Source organism: Notamacropus eugenii, chromosome 2 (assembly GCF_028372415.1).
Source record: "Notamacropus eugenii isolate mMacEug1 chromosome 2, mMacEug1.pri_v2, whole genome shotgun sequence".
NCBI classification, from domain to species: domain Eukaryota; kingdom Metazoa; phylum Chordata; class Mammalia; order Diprotodontia; family Macropodidae; genus Notamacropus; species Notamacropus eugenii.
This window is the reverse complement of record NC_092873.1, coordinates 500,825,542-500,840,934: the sequence shown is the minus strand read 5'-3', so window position 1 is coordinate 500,840,934 and position 15,393 is coordinate 500,825,542. Positions and strand designations below refer to the sequence as shown.

Below are 15,393 nucleotides of genomic sequence, written 5' to 3'. Positions count from 1 at the left end.
GTTTGGGTAAGTCTGGGCATGAAGGGAGATTTCACACTGTTTACTCCCCTTCGGAAGAAAAAAAGCCTAGGCAGGCCTAAGGAACCATGCTTCTTTTCCTCTGGCCAAACTTTTTTCCCTGCCCCCACCCCCCCCATTCCTCCCACCCCTTCTTTTATGTGTACTACCACTCTAGAGAAAAATAAATAAAATAAGCTAGACCTTCCCATGACTGAATGACTAACTTTTCACTATTCTGAAAAAACAGGCAAATTAAGAAAAAACCCCTATGTTTACAGCGCTTTATTCCCAAAATGTTTTCCAGTCTGAACAGAAGACTACGTATTAGGTCCTCAATGAGGCATATTAATGCCATGTTACATTACAGAAAAAGACTCTAAAATGTATACTTCCTGAAAGCGTGCCTATCAATTTTATTATTTATTTTTGCAATGTTGCATACAACAGAAGGCAAAACACAAAGTTTTTTATAGGAAGAAGCAGATATATTCTTAAAGAACTAGAGAAAGATGTAAGATAAATTTGTTTTTAAGTGACATATTTGCAATTTTGAGAACTCATCATGAGCAAACATCAGGATATGGCAGAAAATTTTTGTTATGCCACTAACTACAAATCATGCAAATGGAAAAATTGAATGTTTTGAGTTAACAGTTACTCATTTTCCATCAGTATTTAATTAAATTAAGATTAAAAAGCTCAATTCTGTACCTCCCTTCTGCCCTTTCCCCGAGTGTTTTGTTTTATTTTTTGCAAGTAAATAAGAAGTTGTACCCGTACAATAGTTCAGCAACTGGGGAAGAAAGAGGTAGACTTTGAGGATCTCTCTTCTCAAATGCAGGAGTCACTAAATAATACACCAGGGGTCCCCCTCTCCCCTGATGAGAGACTAGCCATGCTCCTACCTACAGTAGCAAATGGAAGCAACTGATTACAGACAAGTAAAACACTGGCAAACCGAACACAAGATAAACCTGAGAATCCTAGTAAGGAAGCAAAAACAGGAACTATGTTACTAGCAGGTGCTTAAAGAAATAGGTGATTTCCCTAGATCCTCTGTACCTTAGAAAAACGAATCTCTTTGGATTCGGAGTCCCCAGTTACATGATATAAAACAATTGTACGTCACACATTCCATGAACAGAAAACTTTGGGGTAAATTTTTTAAATGGGGCTTTGGAGAAGAATGGGAAAAGATTTTTAAAGAGCATGCAAGTTTTTCACCTCTCCCAAATACCCTGTTCTAGAGTTTGTGCAATGTGCCTAAGGCAGGAGATTTGTCTGTCAATGTTCCTCACTTATTCCCTTGTGCAGTGAAAAGAAGCGTAAGGAAGACTCAACCAATGAAAAGAAGTTAGTGTTAAGAGGGGAAAAAACCCACCTCTTCAACGATGCATCCAGGCTAATAGGTTATAAGAATATTAATCAAAGTTGGGGGTGAGGATATTTCCAGACACTCATCTTGATGATCTTGGTCTTAGAAGTCAAAAGAGAGTGAAAGCCATCTAAAACCAGAGATCTCAGATAGTGAATGGGAAAGAAAGGACACTACTCAACTCTTACAGTTCTAAGATGGAGATGGTTTCAATGGCTGCCTCTCCCCACGTCACCATGGATCTATCCTGAATGGAGCAGCTCAGTAAATTAAAGGGTGATTACACCAAGAAAACACATACTTTTCAGGTTATTCTTTTTACTCATGGGGTTTAGGGCTAGTCGAGGCATTGTGTATGTATGTCTGATGCATAGATCCTCCCTATAAGTTTTTCCTCTTTTCAACTAAAAAAAAGGGGGGATTTCTGTTTAAAAAAAACAACTTTTCATTCAAAGTCCCAAGGAATATTTCTTTTTCATAATTATTTTGAGACACAATGCATCTCCTTCCTTAGTTCAACATTTATCCAAGCACGTCTGCAGCCGCTCTGTGGTGGGAGGAGACAGGGTGTTCAGCAGGTTTTCTTCCACAAGCACACAGCTCCGCTTCAGCGATGGGCATGCTTCCAGTTCTGGGGGGAGGGCCTCCAGGTGGTTTCCAACGAGTTCCAACTGCACCAGGTTTGTCAACTCCCCGATGAGGGGGGGCAAAGTCATCAAGCTGTTCTTCCCCAAGAGTAAGGTCTGCAGCTTTTTGCACTGAAACAATCCATTTGGCAGCGTCTCGATCTAAGAAGAAATAAAGAGGACATGGAAACTGAAGGCTCAGCTCATGGAAGGAGAGTCTCCCTTGCTGTGACCTGATGCTCCAGGAAAGATACCACCCAGACAAGCCCCTAGAGCAGAGGACTTTAACCTGGGGTCTGGGAACTTTCCAAAAAAAAAAAAATTTCAATAACTGAATTTCAATATAATTGGTTTCCTTTGCAGTCTTTTGTATTTTACTTTATGCATCTATAAAAACATGTTAATGGGTGTCCATGATGACAAAGGGTGTTGGCCAGCAGCCTGTCTTTTCTCAAACAGGGGTTGAGCCAGAATGCAGGGCAGGCTTGTGAGTTAGTAAATACCTGACAGTCAGATACTAAAGGGCTTAACTAAACTCACACCTGGCACCAATTTCTTGCCTCATCTTTCTATGTTTATCATATGTTATTCTCCTATGCACATTCTGTGTTCCAGACATAGGCCAGATTTCTGGATATTCCCCCAAACAAGTTACTCCACTTCCTGCTCTCATGCTTTTGGAAGGCTGACCCCCATCCTGGAATGTAGCACCTCCTCACCTTTCTCAGAGTGAGTGTAAATAACAATTATTTCTGTTTTGGCCAGAAACTTTTCCCAGGTGATTTTTTTTTTGACTAGGTAAAAAGGGGACATTTTTTGCCTCATTTCTTACCTAGCCTTAATCACTGAAAGGGTGTTGCCTCAGTCAAACTGAGACCTGGGAAAGACTTTTACTTAAAAAAGGCCAAAAGGTGCCTGCATCTGGGGCCATCACCAGTCATCTAGATCTATTATCTGGCCACTTGACCCAGATGGCTCCAGAGGAGACAGTGAGGCTGGTGACTTTGCACAAGCCTCCCTCACTTCAATTCAATTCACTTGCAAGTCACAGTATCATCTTCCTCAAGTCCTATGAGGTCCTCTTCAAGAATGAAGGACCATCTTCAACCACCTCACCTCTGTCTAACTTCCTTCAAGGCTCAGTTCAAAGGTCACTTTCTATGAAACCTGTCTTGATCTTTCCCCACCCTAGTTACTGATGTGTCACTCCATCTCAAAATTACTGTGAATGAGGCTTAGAAAGGTACTAGACAGACTTCTGATTTCATCAGGACCTGCCTCCACAATGCCATTAGGGATCTTCTCTGCCACTTAAACTCAGAATTAGCTATAACACTGAGAGATTAAATGGGTTAGAAGCAAGACCTGAAGAGCACTCCTGTCCTGAGGCCAATTTTTTATCCACTACTCCATGCTCCCTCTGAACTATGGCTGGGCTAGGAAAGTCCCTGTTTTTACTCCGTTTCCATGAGATTCAGTCAGCATCTACTGAGGCAAAAATCTGCTCCTTTGTCTTTCTTCTCTCATACTCTCATTGTTATCCACATGAACCTTGCCTTTCCAAGTCAACATCCTTCTCCAGACTCCCTTTGCTTTGTGTACTCCAGAACCCTTGAACAAGCTCTCCTTCATCCAGAATCTTGTCATTTTGCAATCTACCATCTTGTAATAGAAACCTGCCCCTCTCTAGAAGACTCTACAACCTTGGTCACCCTCTTGAATACTAGTTGGGCTCATCTCTTAAAGTGGAGCAAAATATGCTGTGCCAGGAGTGGCTGACCCATTCCATGCTCTTCAAGAATATATTCAGTCTTTCTGGTACCATCACTCAGCAACTTCTCCTAAGAGGGTCACTCCATTTATAGAGCAGCTAGGAGGCATAGTGGATAAGGCTTGGAATCAGGAAGACCTGAGTTCAAATCTAGCCTTAGACATTTACTAGCTGTGTGACCCCGGGCAAGTCATTTAACTCTGCCTCAGTTTTCTCATCTGTAAAGTGAGTTAAGAACAAAATGACAAACACTCCAGTATCTATGCCAAGAAAATCCCATGGACAAAAATTCATGGGGTCATGTAGAGTCTGTCATGACTGAATGACTGAACAACATCTAATCTAGCTCACAGTCACAGTCATTTATAGACCTGTGGATTCTTTCTTCTTTTCAAAGAGTTTGTTGCCTGGCTTGCAGCCTTCTTTCTTCGCCACCCTAAACCCTGTGTTGATACTTGGGATTTTGAAGGAAAATCAACACTAACCATACCGACCCGTCAGTCCCCATTACCTCAAGCTTCACTCCACTTCAGTCACATACCCACAACCTGGACCTCAATATTACTTATCTTTGTTCCTAAACTGTCCTCTTTTCCAAATTTCCCCATTTCTACACAAGGCACCACCATATTTTCTTCCGCTCTTGCTCTTCATCCCACGTACCCAACCTGTGGCTAAATCTTGCTGTTTCTCCCTTTGCAACATCTCTCAAATGAGGTCCCTTCTCTCCCCCACACAGTGTCTACTCTAGGTCCAGCCCCATTCCCCTCTTGTAACAGCCTCATTGGTCTCTCTCCTTCTGATTTGTCTCTGCTGCAGTCTATCCTTCACCATGCTGCCACAGGAATTGTCCTTCCTTGCAGATCTGACCACATGATTCCCCTACTCAGTGTACCCCCATGGCTATCCATTGCCCCGAGGATAAAATATAAATGCCCCTACTTAGTTTTTAAAGCCTTACGTGACCTGGTCTCAACATACTTTTGCATCCTCGTTGGATTCCACATTGTGTGGTCCAGACAAAGAGGTCTCTCTCTTCTTCCTGAAGGACATTCCATCTTCCATCTCTGCATCTTTGCACTGGTTCTTCCCCATGTCTGGAATGCACTCCCTCCTCTAGGCCTCCACCACATGGAATCTATTTCTTTCAGATACAGTTCAGCTGCCATCATCGTGATGCCAGCGACTACTAATGCCCTCCCTCCCAAACTATCTCACGTTGGATACATTTGTATTTATTACATTTCTGATATCTCTTCCCATTAGAATGCAAACTCATTAAGAGGAGGGATTGTTTAATTCTTTATAGGTATCTCCAGCACCGAGTGCACCGAACAAAGAAGGTGCTTCATTAATACTTGCTATTTGATTAATGATCCAAAACTCTGCAGCTCCCCTCTGACTGTAAACTCCCATTCTGCCATCATTCTGTTTAATTTATTCTTCCAAACATGAGTAGACTTAGCTGGAAGGGGACTGTGGAGGCCACTGAATCCAAACTCCACATTTTACAGATGAGGAAACTGAGGCAGAAGGAGGCAGAGTGACTTGTTTAGCATCATACAGCTAGTAAGTATCTGTAACAGGATCTGAACCCAGGTCTTCCTAGCTCCAAGGATCCTAGCTTCCTAGGATCAGAACCTGATCTACTGCACCATGCTGCCTCCTCACAATGACATGATTTTCATTCTCACTATGACTTCCAATCCTCCTCTTTGTCCACATCTCGAATTATATACCATCCTCTCCTCTTGAATCTCTTGGCCCACTGTCCTGCATTTCCTGCCTTCCCAAATCCCAACATTCAGTCATCTTCCATTCTCCTACTCAAATGCTGTGGAACACTGCTATAGAAGCCAAGGAACCACACCTACTAAGTTTGTTATAAATTATGTTATTTAACTTTAATGAGGCCATCACTGCTTCATGACAACCCCATTATCCTTCTCTGGCTGAACTCTGCACAACACATTACAAACCTCCATCTTCCCTATTCTCTTCAGCACGGTTCTTTTCTCCTAGAAAAAGTGGTCTAAACTTCTTAACCCCTTCACTTCCACACCTCCCTCTTAGCCTCTTGCAAAATGAATGTCTCTAAAGCATTTTCAAATTCAATGTATCTGGCCTTCTCTAGTGTGGGAGGTGGAGGTGGTAAAGAAGGCAGGAAGGGAGGGAGATAGTTCAAAACTTAAAATGTAACAAAAATAAATTAAATTTAAAAAACAAATTCAACACATCCAAAGTGGACATCATGAACTTTCCTGTTAACCCCCCTCTCCCAAACTTCCTGATTCTTGCTGAGGGCACCACTGTCCCTCCAATTACTCAGGTCTGCAATGCTGTTGTTCTCAATCTTTTACTCACCCCACAGATCCAGTTTCTGGTAGAAAGCAAACTGTTGGGCTTTGTCTTCTTAACTATTTGTATGTTTCATGGAAGTTTAATCCATTCACAAAGTTATAGCTGTTAGATATTTATTTTCTTCTACTTAATTTTCTTGTATTGTTTTTCTACTTTCTTAAGTCAGTACCTGGTCTCAGTGATTAGATTTGCTTAGAATAATTGGATTCCAGTCTCCACCTCCAGGCTTTCCCTGTCTATCCCTCCTGTTTTCCTGTTGTTTCCCAACTTGCTTGAATTTACTTAAATTTTTATTTATTTATCATTATAGTCTACTTGCTTTTCAACTGTTCAGTATAATTCTGAATTCTTAGCATCTCATTCCATCCCCATCCCAGTCAATCATTCCTTTTACACTGAGTGGCATTCACTTGTGGCATCCTTTTCCAGTAAGTGTTAATTTACTTCTCTTTTAATTTCTTTCCACTTCAGTCTAATCTGAAATCTAGCTTGCCATTCACAGTGTCATAGGACCATAGATTTAGAGCTTACTCTGAGAAGTGTGTCTCCTCAGATACACATCTCTCCCCCAACAAAACGCATTTTTTACCTCACTCTCCCATATTCCCAGGAAAAGTCCAGGAATCCAAAGGACAGAAGAGATGGCCTTTCCACACCAGCCTGCCTTTGAGAACAGACTTGGAAGTATCTCCAAAATAATTTCTGTTTCATACCTCATTTCTTCCAACCTGAAGTATTTTCCTCGAGTTAATGTCCCTCTTCCCCTACAAATATAATGATTCATTTATGATGTAATGAGATTTTAGTCCCTGGATTATTAATTACATTCTTTATCCTTCACATGGCCTGATTCCTTTAAAGTTTTAGTCCTCTTAGTTCTTTTCTCTCTCTCTCTCAGTAGTGGACAGAGTACTAGGTCTGTAGTCATGAAGACCTGAGTTCAAATCCAGTCTCAGACATTTACTAGTTGGGTCGCTGACCTAGAGCAAGCCATATAACTTCTTTCTGCCTCGGTTTCCACAACTATAAAATGGGTACCATAATAGCACCTACCCTGCAGCAATGATATGGAGCTCCAATAAGATATTTAGCACACAGTAGATGCCATATAGACATTTATTCCCTTTCCCTTCCTTTTCCTTTTCTCTCTAATTCTTCACAAAAAACTTAACAATAACTAGTCTTGCTTGAGAACCATGAGTTAATATTCTTGTTCAATCTCTTTGCTAATGGTACTTACTTAGCTTTTTTATGGTTCTCCTGTTTAAAATGTTTACACATGGAAGTCCGTTCACTTGGGGGCTCTTTTGGAGGAATGATCTATTTGTTAAATGTATATTTTCAATGAAAGGGGCAGCTAGGTGGTGTAGTGGATAGAGCACCAGTGCAGGAGTCAGGAGGAGCTGAGTTCAAATCTCACCTCAGGCACTCGACACTAGCTGCGTGACCTTGGGTAAGTCACTTAACCCCAACTGCCTCATCCTGGGTCATCTCCAGTCATCCTGATGAATATCTGGTCACTGGATTCAGATGGCTCTGGAGGAGAAGTGAGGCTGGTGACCTGCACAGCCCTCCCTCACTCAAAACAAAGCCAAGTGCAAGTCATGTCCTCATTTCTTTGATGGCATGGTCTTCTTCAGCAACGAAGGACGAACATACATTTTCAATGAAAAGAACATTCAGCTTTAAAAAATGTAAATTTAGCCTGCATCTCATCTTTGGAAAAAAAAAAATCTTTCTGAAAAATTAATCCTTTATGTTGTTGTTTCCTTGTAAACAAAGTGTAATCTTGGACTATTCATACTTATTTTCTTAATAGCTAATAGTTAAAGGCTACTATCTTAATTACCAGCAATACTTTTCATTTTGACACAAGTATAACCACTATATTCCTTAGTGACTGAACCATAAGGTTATTTCTTTAGGTGATTTGTGGATTTTATGACTCAGAACTTTTCTTTCAGTTTTCAATATTTCAGCATTTCTAGGAAATTTTCTTGGATTTTTCTTGTACTTAGGCTTCTTACTTCATCTGGGTGTTTTTTTTTCTTCTGTGAGACACAGGTCTCACATTATTTCTGATACTATCCTCAATGTTAGTAACTTTGATTAGAAAATGCATGTAATTTGCCCAACGCTTTCTCCCCCAAATCTTCCTCTAGAAAGTATTTCTGAGAGCTACATCTTCATTTTCTCTTCAGAACCTCTGTTTTGAAAACATCTCCTGCTGTGTTTTAAATTACCTATTCTTTTCATTTTTCTTCCTTCTCAGATTTCCCCTCTTCTCACATTCCTTTCCTTCCTTCCTTTCCTATCTTGATCTTTTTTTTAAGTCATGTTTGATTCTTTGTGACCCATTTGGAATTTTCTTGGAAAGATACTGGAGTGGTTTGCTATTCCTTCTCCAACTCATTTCATAGATGAAGAATCTGAAGCCAACAGGGTTAAGTGACTTCCCCAGAGTCACACAGCTAATAAGTGTCTTGATGCACCATGGCGTCACCTAGCTGCCTAATCTCTGCCTTACAGTTAATTAATTCAACTTCACTGTCTTCAATTTCTTGTCCTCCCTTTCTTATCACAGATCATTCTCTGTCAAACTCCAGCTCCAAAATTACCCCCACCACAGGCTCCTCTACTCCTGTGCTCGCATACTGAATAAATAATAAATATAATGATATATAATAATACATAATATGATAATAAATATACTGAGTATACTACAAATCCATATCCATCCAACTCTGATGGGGCCCTCAATGAAGCAATGACATTCTTTCAACGCTCCCTGATTCACTGCTTTGCTCCCCAAAGATGCTGTGCAAAGTCTTCTCTTTCCTCCTCTCAATTACTGGCCCTCTTGGGTAGGACCTCAGCTCCACTTCCTCTCCTTGACCTTTTGCAAACCAGCTTCTGACCTCATCAGGCAATGGACGCTCTTTCCAAAGTTATTAATTTTCTCTCCATAATTAACTAATTGGATAGTATTTTTCTCAATTTTTATAATTTAAAAAAAATATCTTCTATTTTGCTTGCTCTCCCTCAATTCTAGCGCATTCCCTCCTACGTATCTTGTATGTGCATAATTGTTGGCGTGTTGCTTCCCCCATTAGGTTGTGAGCTCCTTGAGGGCAGGGACTATTTCTGTATCCCCAACACCTAGCATAGTGCCTGGCACAGAGGAGCTGCCTACCTGCCTGATGCTTTCTGATTTGACTATGCCCAGTAGTTGAGGCCAGCAGCGGGGTGGGGAAGGAGAGTTGAGGGGGTGGAATTGGGACAATTATCAATGTCTACTAGAGCAAATTCCATAAGTGAAGGCTGGCTGTGATGGGTACAGAATGATGGAGGGCATTCAGTTGTTTCAGGTTAATAAAGGAAAGCTCCTCAAAGAAGCAGATTTTAAGCTGATTTATCAACAACAAGAAGAATGTAGAAAAGTGACCAGAAGAAAGCTGTTTTGCTTGAGGCAGTAACACCCTGACAGTGGAGAGAAGGATAGCAGTTAAATTTGTGGGAAGAATGGGAGAGGGATGACCTAAAGCAGTCTATATCCAGTGTACATTCAAATGTTCACATGTTGCCTCTCCCAATGGAATGAGTCCTTGAAAGCAGGCTGTTTTTGCCTCTTTTTTCATTTGTCCATAGCTTAACCCCATATCTTGGATGCATAGTAGGTGCTTAGTAAATGAATGGCCGACCCAGTGACTTTGTATGGACACATCTTTTCTATTTCTCTATAGTCTCCTTCTTTGATGATAGTTTCTGAGGCAAGAGTCAGACAGTATCTGATCTGAAAGTATCTCATCTAGCCCTGCGACTCTTATAGGTGTTTTCCAGTTTTAATCCATAAACATTTGTTCAAGACTGACTATATGGGGACACTATGCTCAGTACTGGGGGTGATGCAAAATCACAGAGGAAAAAGATGTCCCTTGTCCTCACGCAACTGAATGGGGATCTAGTACAGGGATATGACACAGACACAAAAATGCCTCTAATGAAAACACTACACTGACATTCTTACGGTTATTTATGGCCCGCAAAGCACTTAACAAACACCTCATGTGCTTGGGACAATAACACCATGACGCAGGAAATGAAGCCATTATCTCCATTTTGCAGATGAAGAAACTGAGTCCTAAAGGTTATCTTTCCAAAGTGCACATAAAAAATAAGAATCAAAACTGGGTCTTCTTATTTCAAATCCAAAGCTTGGTAAGTACATAGGAGGTGGAAACAAAATGAGTTACGAAGTCCAGAGGGAGAAAAATTACAGTTGGAAAGCAGCATGGTGCAGTGGGAAGAATACTGAATATGGAGTAAACTTAGTCAAATCCTGATTTTGTCACTCATTAGCGGTGTGAACGTGGGTAAGTTAATTAATTTCTCCAGGCCTCAGTGTCCTCAACAGTAAAAATGAAGGTGAACTGGATGACCTTATTTTTAGGTTATTTATAGCTGTAGATCTATGATCGTATCATCAAAGAAAGCTTTATGAGGGAGATGGCATCTAACCTGGCCTTTGAAGGAGTAACAGTCATTCAGTTGGGGGGTGGAAAGAATATTCCAAGCATTCAAGGCAGCCTGACCAAAGGCATGAAGGTAAGAAAGCTCAGGGTCTAAGTGGGAGAGGGAAGGTGGAAGGTCATGGGATCATCTCCTTGGAGACAGGTCATACAAGCATTACTGCATCCATTTTATAGATGAAGGAAAGAATGTCTGAGAAAAAGAGGTGAGTTACTGATGGTTGAGTGTTCAGTAAATGTCAGACCTGGCACTCAAGCCTTGATTTTTCTAGCTATGGTTTACTTTTTACCCTGTCCTCTAAGATACCAGTAATCGCGGGATGGTGATGCCATATGAATCCATGTATTCCTAAGGAAAATCCTGCTATAGGGGATCAGAATTATTCTGACAAATGAGAGCCACATTTGTTCAAGGTACCATTTTTTTCCAATGAATATACCAGGATCCTATTCCCATGACATAAAAGCACATATTCTGATGACCAATTCAGATTAGAGTCTTTGAATTTCCAAATTTGGCGAATGCTAGTAAGTCCATGGGATAAACTCATCCTAGGCTCAGATAACAATAAAGCACTATGGTTTATGAGTTCTGACCCCAATGACACTAGTCCACATTTTGGTGGGTTTCTTGAAAGGTCATTCTGAGCTCCCCTTGGGAAGTGGTGCATATACAGATAGATAGCACCTGAATACTTTAGCTTCCTTGGCCAGGAACCTCTCTCCACACCAGTCCTAAGGAGCTTTAGAACCCTGTAATCTTTTAAGCACTTAAGTTTTTCTTCCATTTTCAGAACAGCTTTGCTCTTTCTTTTATAGAGGATTGGGGCAGCTAGGTGGTGCAGTGGATAGAGCACCAGGTCAGGAAGACCTGAGTTCAAATCTCACCTCTGACATTTGACACTCACTAGCTGTGTGACCTTGGGCAAGTCACTTAACCCCAACTGCCTCATCCTGGGTCATCTCCAGTCATCCTGATGAATATCTGGTCACTGGATTCAGATGGCTCTGGAGGAGATGTGAAGCTGGTGACCTGCACAGCCCTCCCTCACTCAAAACAAAGTCAAGCGCAAGTCATGTCATTATTTCTCTGATGGCATGGTCTTCTTCGGCAATGAAGGACAAAACACACACACACTGTATCCATTATGCCACTGTGTTTCTCATAAAACTTATACAGTAGGTACTCTCTACCTACCTGTCTACTTCTCTGCCAATTTATCTGCCTCCCTCCCCTACTTATCTGCCTGCCTCCCTCCCACCTATCTTTCTCCCTCCCCACCCATCTGCCTCCCTCCCCAGGGATCTGATCTGCCCATCTACCTTTCTGCCTACCTCACTACCTGTGCACATGCCTAACTATCCACCTATCCACAATGCTGAATACCTTCCTTGGACTTATAGTGACGCAGGTTAAGTAATGGAACATAATACCAGAATGCTGAGAAAAGGAGTGGCCCAACCTACTTACATAGTTGTTTGTCACCGCAAAATACAGCAGGTTCGTCAGAAACTGGATCTCCTCGGGAATGAATGTGAGGTTGTTGTAGCTGAGATCCAGGTGGGTCAGTTTGGTGCAGAGGAAGAGCTGCAGTGGCATATTCTCAATCTTGTTGTGGTCCAGGTAGAGCTGCTCCAGGTTGGAGAGGGTGCCGATCTGGGCAGGAATGTAGGCGATATGGTTGTGCCACAACTTTAAGGAGGAAAGGTTCTGGAGATGTTGGAAGCTGATAATCTCTTCAATGGTTTTGAGATTATTTTCTTTTAAGTTTAATTCATGCAGATGGATGAGGCTGAAGATGGAGTGAGGAATGCGCTCTAAGTCACAGTTGATGAGTTCCAGGCTTTTTAGATTTATCATCTTTTTCAAATTATTCAACACCACCAGCTTGTTCCCCTCATTATCAAGGGACAATTTCTGCAGTGCAGGCAGCATATCAGTGATAACCTGGGGGATCCGGGACAGAGTGCTCTTTAAGTAAAGGGTCCTCAGGTTCTTGAGATCCTGAAAGCCTGGGGTTGGGCTCTGTACTGGGCTCAATGTGCTCAGGTTGTCAGATATTATGTAGCTGGACAAATAAAGTTCCTTGAGGTTTTTAAGGTGAAATATCCAACGGGGAATCTTCCCCCTTTCTGTAAATTTCAGGCGCAGTATTTTCAGATTCTCTTCCAGGAAGGTCAGTGCAGGGCGGTCAACCAGGAGGGAGGAATGGTAAATATTTAGCTCTTTAAGGTTGACCAGTGTAGAGACGGAGGGAGGCAGCTTGACCTCGGGGATCAGTTCCAGAGTGAGCACCTCTATCTCAGTCAGCTCAAAGATGTTATCGGGAAGCCCACTCAGCATAAAAAGATGGAGTTCCACCTTGTCCTGGGAGTTTCTCACCAACTTGTTTTTTAGCTTCTCCATTGTCCATTCATTATTGAGGTTGATCTGTTTCAGTTTGTTCTCACTCACCTCCGAGAGAAATATGGAGAAGCGCTTGGAGTAGAGCGGATCGTACTGGTCTGCGAGGTGAAGGATGAATGCAAAGTCATTCTTGACATCGGGAATGTCGCTGTAGTTACTCTTCTCTCTCAATGCCTCAAAGGAGTACTCCTTGAGGGAACTCCTCAGCATCCACCACAAGCTGTATGAAGAAGTGAGACCGTAGAACAGAACCATGATCACGTAAAACGAAGCCAGTACCTGAAATATCTCCGCCAAGGCATAGACGCAGTGGTAGCGTTTATATCCCGTGAAGGCCTGCATGTCAACGAGGCATTCGATTTCTAGGGTGATGTAGGTCAAAAAGTATGGGACGTAAGCTATGATAATGAGAAATAAAATAACTTTGATTATGATCTGACTCATGTACACTCTATAGATGATGTCCTTCTGCTCTACGTGCAATCTGAATCTTTTCACTTTTTCAAAGATGGCTTTCGCTTGCTCCCCTTCTTTTTTGTCCAGGACGCTGGAGGTTGGGCTTTCAAGACCTGACTCTATGCTTGCCTGTCCCACAAGTAATGACTGCTTACTAGTACTGATGTTGGAAGATAAGCCAGAGGGTGAGAACAGACCTCTGGACTTTCTGAGGGGGACCCTCACAGACTGTTCAGCTACGGTTTCCGAAAGGGCGCGAGTGGTCCAAGGAGAATCAAAACACTTATGAAGGATGGAGACAAAATGCTCGATTCTGGAACTGGTGCTGGGGTAATGAAGCCAGAAATTACTGCATGCAGCAAAAATGAGGGTGTGCAGGAGCACCAGGTAAGGGAAAAACTTGGCGAACCAATGGAGCTGCTTCTCGTAGCACACTGCGTCGATGTACGAGTACTGCTGCTTGTGAAGGTCGTTCTGGATGCGGATCGGCGGCGTCACTTGGGACAAGGAACTTGAGGGGGTGCTGCTGTTGGGTTTCAGCATATCCAAAGGCACTACACAGCGATTGTTGTATTCTACTTTACAAGGAAGACAGCACAAGATTTTGGTATCAGCAAGCTGAAGGGCCCCAGACAACACCGCCACCAGCAGCATGATCAGGGTAAGATAGTACCAGAAGACGTCCCACCATGGTTTCAGTATGTGGTACGAGGACTGGGCATCTGCTATGTATTTGAGCTCTGAGAGTGAGAGCATGGCGTTCACTTGGAAGGAGACAGCAACTGGAAAAGAAGACCAAAGAAAATCAGCGCAGCAGGGATTCCCAACATCCACTTTCAACCACAGGAGGTAATCCCAGGACTCATTAGCTGGCGAGAGCCCTTTAAGGTCTATAAAGTACTTTACAAATACTGGCTCACTGGAGCCTCACAACAAGCTGGCTGGTAGGTGCTACTATTATTCTTAGTTTTAAGATGGAGAAATGGAGGTTGAACAAGGTTCAATCATTTGCCCAGGATCACACAGCTATGAAATTCAGAAGCTGAATTTGAACTCAAGTCTTTGTGACTCCAAATCCACTAGTCTATCCACTGTGCCACCTAGCTGTCATAATAATAATTGATGATGATGATGATGATAATGGCATTTATAGTGTTTTAAAATAATATCTTTTATCTGTATAACAACTCTGGGAAGGTAGGTACTATTACCATCACCATTTCACAGATGAGGAAACTGAGGCAGGCAGAAAGAAGCCAATTAAATGACCTGCCCAGGGTCACACAACTAGTAAATGTTTTGAGGCTAGATTTGAACTTATGCCTTCCTGACTTCTGGGCATGAGCATTCTATTCACTGTATCACCTACTTCTTTTCTCCTCTTCCTTTCAGGTTTTTTTTTTCCAGTCCTGCCTGACTCTTCATAACCCCATTTGGAGCTTTCTTGGCAGAGATACTGGAATGGTTTGCCATTTCCTTTTCCAGCTCATTTTACAGATCAGGAAACTGAGGCAAACAGGGTTAAATGAAATGTCTAGGGTCACATTGGTACGAAGTGTCTGAGACCAGATTTGAACTCAGGAAGATGGGTCTTCCTGCCTCCAGGCCCAGCACTCTACCCACTGTACTACCTAGCTGAGCCCCCCCCCCCCATATCACCTACTTGCCTCTAAATATAATCCTGATATCCCCAAATGAGACGCTAGCAAAAAAGTTTCTTATCAAAGACCCTTTTTAAGGAGTAAGCAGAAGGCAGGTGGATGAGTTGACTGCCAAAGAGAGACTCCATTGCCCAGTTTTTACTGGGACTCTCTCAAGGCTATCTCAAGCAGGTTAAGTCCTCTAGAAGGAAGAGGCCTGAAGGGGTT

General features: G+C 42.2%; 1 protein-coding gene across 11 annotated transcripts in view; it reads right to left on the bottom strand.

The window, feature by feature from the left end:
• Positions 1-267: 267 nt before the first annotated feature.
• LRRC8B (leucine rich repeat containing 8 VRAC subunit B) overlaps positions 268-15,393 on the bottom strand; it is a 110,377-nt gene continuing 95,251 nt past the window's right edge. For 9 of the 11 annotated variants that reach the window (XM_072649030.1, XM_072649027.1, XM_072649026.1 and 6 more), the window contains 2 exons: positions 12,134-14,307; positions 268-2,163 (listed from right to left, as the gene is read on the bottom strand). In XM_072649030.1, the coding sequence (XP_072505131.1) occupies positions 1,891-2,163; positions 12,134-14,281 (2,421 nt within the window). In that variant the 5' untranslated portion in view covers positions 14,282-14,307 and the 3' untranslated portion in view covers positions 268-1,890. Of the gene's footprint in view, positions 2,164-4,753; positions 4,917-6,846; positions 6,898-12,133; positions 14,308-15,393 lie in introns of all 11 variants that reach the window. The other 2 variants (XR_011975748.1, XR_011975749.1) reach the window with 2 other exon arrangements.